The following is a 7,500-nucleotide window of genomic DNA, read 5'->3' on the forward strand; positions in this document are numbered from 1 at the left end:
AACATTTTAGTGACCTTTCTTTAACTTATTCTCGCTCTAAGCACTTTAAAAAAAAAATCCTTGAACCTCCGTGAATGTTTGCTGTATGTACAGAAATGTTTTATATCGAGTAAAGCTTTATTTGTGTGTAATGAATATTTTTATCAGCTTTTATATGGAAAATTTCTAACCAGGCGAGTGCTGATATTCTCGTGGTATTTGTTTTATATTGTAATGCATCATGGAAAATAAAGTGTATTTATCGTGTAACAGAGAACCGGTGAGTCGCCTCGTCCTTTTCCACGGGCTGTGTGTTTCCTGTACAGTAGCGAGGGATGAAAGCGAAGCTGCTGATTGGTCGGCTCAGTGTGACATCACTAGCGTCAGTGTCTTTTAAACGAACGTGCGGTCCATTCTGTCCCTTAATGACACTTCAAGCTGTAATCTTTAGAAGGAAGAATTTATTAATTCTACATTTCCAAAAGGAGCTCCTTGTTAAAAAAGTGAAGTGTGGAAGAAAAAAAGGTTAAAGACGACGTCTGATGTTTCCTCCAGAGCCAGAGATGATGACCAGTGACACCAGTGATTTGCAAAAAGACTTTTATTGTCTTCATTAAGCATCAAATTCAAACAAAAGCATCTTAAGAGACATGTTTTTTTTTCCCCTCAATCACTCGTGTCAGTTTCATGGGACGTGCATTCGTCATATCGATGAAACACACACAGAAATGATGACGCAACCTCTAATGCAGCGTACGTCAACGTCCAAGTGTGTGTTAAAAGTGTTTAATAGACAAGCGTCACACACACACACACACACACACACACACACACACACACACACACACACGCACACACACACACACACACCACCCTGTTCTATAGCACCATGTAAGATATTGCATCAGAAATCTCTCAGAGAGCCTTCTGAAGTGGTTCAGGATGTATTTTCACTGCACGAACACAGAGTAACCACACACACACACACACACACACACACACACACACACACACACACACACACACACACACATGTCAAGGCACTTCTGTTGAACCATGAAATAGCCAAAGGTCGAGGTCGATGCTGTAGCAGGTGTTTGAGATGTTCTTCGCCTCCACTGATCTCGCAGTATGGAGATGTTTAATTATTTGAATACACACGTTTATTTCGTCTAAACTAGTCTTACATTTGCGTCACTGAAGCAGCGTCAACACGGATATTTTTAAAAGCAACGTTTTCGCTTTGGCCTTCGTATGCTTCTTTCGTTACTATAGAAACGAGTAGTGCCTTAATGCAGCTTTCTGACCAATCAGAAGTGAGAATACGGTTTGGGGAAAAATTTGGACTTTTTTTTTAAACGGAGGAGAAAAACGTGCTTCCAGGAAAAATCTATCCGTGTGTGCGTGAGGTCCGAGTGTTACACAGGATTAGGTTGGGAATAGGTGTGTTTTTTTTTTCTTGACTCCTCTGTCATTGCAGAGGGTCAAAGGTCATTACAGGAGGAAAATTAACTTACCAGAACATGGTATATCAAATGCTTACAATTATATTGTGTGTGTGTGTGTGTGTGTGTGTGTGTGTGTGTGTGTGTGTGTGTGAGACTTTTTTGGATGTCATCTCTTTTCTTTTTATGCGACTTTAGTGAGCTGCACGTCTCCACCCACACGCAGGGACGTGAGGGACGCAAGCTGGGTGACTCTGTGACTGAATCCACACAACGGCTGACCATCTACCAGGATCCGGAACTGCTGGTGCTCACACACGATCTCCATCTGAGAGAGAGAGAGAGAGAGAGAGAGAGAGAGAGAGAGTTTTATGGAAGGAGATTCCAGTGTCAGCTGTAAAGCTATAATAAAGGTATAACGTATTTCTGATGTGTTGTGGACTAGTAATAAATCAGTTCAGTAGCTCAGCTTCATCACACCACCTTGGGTTAGGGTTAGGGTTATAGGGTTGGGGTTGGGGTTAGGGATGGGGTTATAGGGTTGGGGTTAGGGTTATAGGGTTAGGGTTGGGTTTAGGGTCAGGGCTGGGGTTAGGCTTAGGGTTGGGGTTATAGGGTTGGGGATGGGGTTAGGGTTATAGGGTTGGGGTCACGGTTGGGGTTATAGGGTTGGGGTTGGGGTCAGGGTGGGGGTTATAGGGTTGGGGTTAGGGTTGGGGTTATAGGGTTGGGGTTAGGGTTGGGGTTATAGGGTTGGGGTTAGGGTTGGGGTTATAGGGTTGGGGTTATAGGGTTGGGGTTAGGGTTGGGGTTATAGGGTTGGGGTTAGGGTTGGGGTTATAGGGTTGGGGTTATAGGGTTGGGGTTAGGGTTAGATTGCTTTCGTATCTCAGCACAATTAGAGTTTCATTCTTTCCTTCTCCTTCAGCTGAATTGCCTGAGCTGTGAGTGTGAAGCCTGACGCTGGGGCAGTTCAGTATCACCTCAGACAAAACCCTTACTTTAAAAGACTCTCCGGCAGCAAAAGGGAAGAAAGAGAGGATGCTTTCTGACGCCCCCCACTTCCCGTTGACTCTGGAATTGCGGATCACGGCCTTTTCTGTGAACTTGATGGTCAGCTGCAGGCCCACGTCTCCCTCCTGCTCCTCATCACCTTGTCCTCGTGGTGGGCAGGACACCATCACCGACAAACTGCACATCAGAGCAGGCAGTAGTCACAAATACACATTAATCTCCATCTACTGCACAGGACTGGGAATTTTCTATTTGTGTTCATTTCTCAGCAGAAACTATTCTACATAAACATTTATTTCCCAAATAAGGCCAAAGAAACGGAGTATCACTTTTAACATCAGGCAGAACGATATCTCCATGGGATCTGCCTTTTTTCCCACACTGGCATTGGCACCATGACTGGGAATTACAGGAAGAGCAACACATGCATGAATGATTTTCCAGACTGAAGTGAAGTTGCTATTTCCTACAGCTGCTTTTTGCTCTGTGACGTGCTGTAGCTATTCAGAGGATGATGTCTGTGTGTGTGTGTGTGTGTGTGTGTGTGTGTGTGTGACACCTTTTTGGTTGTTTGTGAATGATGCCCATCAGTACGATTCTCATAGCAGGACGCAGACCTCCTTTAATCTGTCCAACGTAAACCTCCTCCTGCACACAGACGCCATGACGAACAACACAGACATTTCACACCAGCAAACAACCAAATGATAAATAACTGAAGAAAATAGAAACAAATAAGTAAGAACTAAAAATTAGAAGACCAATGGGGGGGGGGGGTGTTGTACGTGAACATAACAGGTGAGAAAGTTCTAGAGATTTTTAAGATATCAGGGTTGCCAGATTGATTCAGTCTGCATGCTTTCATTCTCAGCCATGTACAAACTTTAAAGCTTGAAAAAAATTTTTTTATTTTTTTTAACCAGTGACAAAAGAGGACCAAAATTGTATGCACATAATTAATTTAGCAAATTAGAGAAGAAGAAGAAACCAACAGACAAAAATAACCACCCAGACAAAAATTAGCTGATAAAACAACATCCTGCTAAAAAAATTACTGAAATCAATCAGCAGTCTGTGTGGAGTGTTTCATGTTCTCATTGTTATCACCTGGTTTTACTCTGTGTTAGGTGTGTGTGTGTGTGTGTGTGTGTGTGTGTGTGTGTGTGTGTGTGTGTGTGTGGACTGGCATCCTCTCCTGCACAAGGCTCATCACAATAAAACAACAGATCTTTCACACAAAAGATCCGATTTAAATCCAATCACCGATTAAACAGATGATGATGATAACAATAATCCATATAAACACTTCCCATAATCATCATTAAAGCTTCATCAAAATACACACATCATGATGCAACAATAAAGGCAGTGATGAAGAGCAGAATCAGTGATCGATTAGAATTAATATCAGCTCGTTATAAGCAACAATAATAAAACAGCAATAAAACCCAGTATGTGGAAATCTGTAGTTAATCATGAAATAAACAATAAGGAATAAACCAACAAAGAAAAACCTCAGAAACCTGAGTGTTAATAATCAGTAATGTGTGTGTGAGAATAAAGGATGTGAAAGAATATTGTAGATGAAAAACGATGTATTTCTGTGTGCCCAAGTGCAGTAATGCGGCTGTGGATCAATCAGCAAACACCGTGTGTGTGTGTGTGTGTGTGTGTGTGTGTGTGTGTGTGTGTGTGTGTGTGTGTGAAATAAAGCCATAATACAGACTTACATTGCTCGGTGTTGTTGTATTAGCCATGTTCCCTTCTGACCAGATCTTGATTATTACAATTATAATAAATGTATTATTTAAACCCCGCCTCGCGTCTCGGGTGCCGTCTCCCCGCCCTCCCTGGTTTCCGTGGAAACCGTCTCCTGGATACGCGACGGCCGGCTGTAGTGACGACACGCTGCAGACTCCAAAATGGCTGCATGTCGTTATGCGCTGTTCATGTTTCAACTCAACAGAGTGTGTGTGTGTGTGTGTGTGTGTGTGTGTGTGTGTGTGTGTGTGTGTTTGTGTGTGTGTGTGTGTGTGTGTGTGTGTGTGTGTGTGTGTGTGTGTGTGTGTGTGTGTGTACATTTGAACAACTGATCACAGTTTTACACAGAAAAATATGGAATGTTATATATAAATATATTTTTTAATTAATCATTCAATATTAATAGTAATAGCAATAATAATAATATTAATAATAACAACAACCATAATATTAATATTAATAATAATAATAATATCAGTAATAACCACAGATCCAAACACAGTTACTACAATAATGACCCTCTGACTGTGACATGTTCCTACAATTGTATAATAAATAAATATTTTACTGCTTAGTTTGTTTCTTCTGCGGGTTTAAAGTCATGAGAACATTTAAAGCTTTTACAGACAAAGACAACAAACAGGAAATCTGGCACGTAGACACTGTTGTGACGTACACACTGTTGTGACGTACACACTGTTGTGACGTACACACTGTTGTGGCGTAGACACTGTTGTGACGTACACACTGTTGTGGCGTAGACACTGTTGTGACGTAGACACTGTTGTGACGTAGACACTGTCGTGACGTAGACACTGTCGTGGCGTAGACACTGTTGTGACGTAGACACTGTTGTGACGTAGACACTGTTGTGACGTACACACTGTCGTGACGTACACACTGTTGTGGCGTAGACACTGTTGTGGCGTAGACACTGTTGTGACGTACACACTGTTGTGGCGTAGACACTGTTGTGGCGTAGACACTGTTGTGACGTAGACACTGTTGTGGCGTAGACACTGTTGTGACGTACACACTGTTGTGACGTAGACACTGTTGTGACGTACACACTGTTGTGGCGTAGACACTGTTGTGACGTACACACTGTTGTGACGTAGACACTGTTGTGACGTACACACTGTTGTGACGTAGACACTGTTGTGGCGTAGACACTGTTGTGACGTACACACTGTTGTGACGTAGACACTGTTGTGACGTACACACTGTTGTGGCGTAGACACTGTTGTGACGTACACACTGTTGTGACGTAGACACTGTTGTGACGTACACACTGTTGTGACGTACACACTGTCCCTGTTGTGTTACTCAGAAACATCACAAAAATCAGTTGTCTACAAAAACACAACAGGTGAAAAAGTATTTTATTCTCAGAGTTGCCAGATTGGGGTTAGGATTTTTCAATAATGTTTAAAACCATTATTCTAAATAAATGTATTATTTTATATTAGTACAAGTATTTATACAGATATGAGTTATATCCTTCTTCTTCTTCTTCTTCTTCTTCTTCTTCTTCTTCTTCTTGTTTTTAAGTTGATAATGTAATTAAATGAGAAAATAAGACCAACTTTATATTTTATGTGTGGTGATAAATAAACACCTTTTAACCATGTGTTAATGTTAATATGTAAAATATAATATAAACTGTATATCCTGTGTGTTATGAAAACTATAAAACAGAAACAAAATAAAGTACAATAACATTTTATGTTTTCTGTCAGAATTTTATTAAAATGAAACAAACAATAAAAATACAATCTCTCACAGCCGAGACTTATCTGGCAACCCACAAGTCACTGCCTAAATCAGCTGATAAAGTCACGTGACCCGACTGTCATGGCGGTGCAGATAACAGGGTGGTGTAAGTGGGACCGCTGACATTTGCTCACTTCTGGACAAAAGCAAGCCGTAAGTGCTTTTATTTACAGTATTATTCGGTCATAAATATAATTCTGACTCCCATCAGGGGCATTAATTCCTACCTGAAGTTATTAAAATCCTGAACGTATTAGCTGTAAAAGTTTGGACGTTGTGTTGAAGACAGTTTTCATGACAGGAGACAGTTTTATAACGTGTCATGACAGGAGACAGTTTTATAACGTGTCCAGACAGGAGACAGTTTTATAACGTGTCCAGACAGGAGACAGTTTTATAACGTGTCATGACAGAAGACATGTTTATAACGTGTCATGACAGAAGACATGTTTATAACGTGTCATGACAGAAGACATGTTTATAACGTGTCATGACAGAAGACATGTTTATAACGTGTCCAGACAGGAGACAGTTTTATAACGTGTCCAGACAGGAGACAGTTTTATAACGTGTCCAGACAGGAGACAGTTTTATAACGTGTCCAGACAGGAGACAGTTTTATAACGTGTCCAGACAGGAGACAGTTTTATAACGTGTCCAGACAGGAGACAGTTTTATAACGTCTCCAGACAGGAGACAGTTTTATAACGTCTCCAGACAGGAGACAGTTTTATAACGTGTCATGACAGAAGACATATTTATAACGTGTCATGACAGAAGACATGTTTATAACGTGTCATGACAAAAGACATGTTTATAACGTGTCATGACAGAAGACATGTTTATAACGTGTCATGACAGAAGACATGTTTATAACGTGTCATGACAGAAGACATGTTTATAACGTCTCCAGACAGGAGACATGTTTATAACGTCTCCAGACAGGAGACAGGTTTATAACGTCTCCAGACAGGAGACAGTTTTATAACGTGTCATGACAGAAGACATGTTTATAACGTGTCATGACAGAAGACATGTTTATAACGTGTCATGACAGAAGACATGTTTATAACGTGTCATGACAGAAGACATGTTTATAACGTGTCATGACAGAAGACATGTTTATAACGTGTTGATGGCCAACTCTGATCTTATTTGAATTTTTAAAGGTGCGATCTGTAATCTTTCAGCTTGGTGCTTGAGTTTATTAGTGAATATTGTTTTAATTGTGTGTCAGAGAAACTCTGATGTCTATTTCTGTTCAGCGTCTGCGGACAGTTTCCTCTGTGTTCAGTCCTGGTTATCGTTTTCAGAAGCAAATTAGATTTAATTAACATATTTATGAGAAGTGCCCTATGAAGTGTTGTGAGCTGTGTTTAATGCATGTTTTGTGTCAGGTGTTGATGAACTCTCTGGATGTCGACGTTGTAGACTGACACACCTGAGAAAGCGTGTAATCATGCATCCTTTCGGCCGTGAGGAGGAGAGCTCCGTGCAGGACCTGTTTGTTTTTTTCACTCAGTGTTTA

General features: G+C 40.9%; 3 protein-coding genes across 4 annotated transcripts in view; 2 read left to right on the plus strand and 1 right to left on the minus strand.

Annotated features, from left to right (window-relative positions):
* The window catches only part of plek2 (pleckstrin 2), a 4,895-nt gene extending 4,639 nt beyond the window's left edge, over window positions 1-256 (plus strand). The window contains exon 9 of the mRNA XM_027167142.2: window positions 1-256. This exon is cut by the window's left edge and continues 519 nt beyond it. The gene's annotated coding sequence lies outside the window, so the exon portion shown is untranslated.
* Window positions 257-562: 306 nt separating this feature from the next.
* si:ch211-10a23.2 (Galectin-related protein A-like) lies at window positions 563-4,364 on the minus strand. The gene is made up of 4 exons (XM_027167178.2): window positions 4,169-4,364; window positions 2,998-3,086; window positions 2,426-2,615; window positions 563-1,752 (listed from the first exon to the last, which is right to left on the minus strand). The coding sequence occupies exons 1-4, from the start codon at window positions 4,193-4,195 to the stop codon at window positions 1,609-1,611; spliced, it is 450 nt and encodes a 149-aa protein (XP_027022979.2). The 5' UTR covers window positions 4,196-4,364; the 3' UTR covers window positions 563-1,608.
* Window positions 4,365-6,010: 1,646 nt separating this feature from the next.
* zfyve26 (zinc finger, FYVE domain containing 26) overlaps window positions 6,011-7,500 on the plus strand; it is an 18,668-nt gene continuing 17,178 nt past the window's right edge. For both annotated transcript variants that reach the window (XM_027167108.2, XM_027167118.2), the window contains exons 1-2: window positions 6,011-6,125; window positions 7,370-7,500. The exon at window positions 7,370-7,500 is cut by the window's right edge and continues 122 nt beyond it. In XM_027167108.2, the coding sequence (XP_027022909.2) occupies window positions 7,432-7,500 (69 nt within the window). In that variant the 5' untranslated portion in view covers window positions 6,011-6,125; window positions 7,370-7,431. The remainder of the gene's footprint in view (window positions 6,126-7,369) is intronic.

The sequence above is a fragment of the Tachysurus fulvidraco genome, chromosome 4 (assembly GCF_022655615.1).
Source record: "Tachysurus fulvidraco isolate hzauxx_2018 chromosome 4, HZAU_PFXX_2.0, whole genome shotgun sequence".
NCBI lineage: Eukaryota > Metazoa > Chordata > Actinopteri > Siluriformes > Bagridae > Tachysurus > Tachysurus fulvidraco.

Excerpts from the sequence above, each read along its gene's own strand:
- si:ch211-10a23.2 (XM_027167178.2), bottom strand. The coding sequence starts at position 4,195 with ATGGCTAATACAACAACACCGAGCAAT. Across the intron at positions 2,616-2,997 it reads ATTCACAAACAACCAAAAAG|TTTGTCGGTGATGGTGTCCT; the intron begins GTGTCACACACA and ends TCTGATGTGCAG. Across the intron at positions 1,753-2,425 it reads CTGCCGGAGAGTCTTTTAAA|ATGGAGATCGTGTGTGAGCA; the intron begins GTAAGGGTTTTG and ends TCTCTCTCTCAG.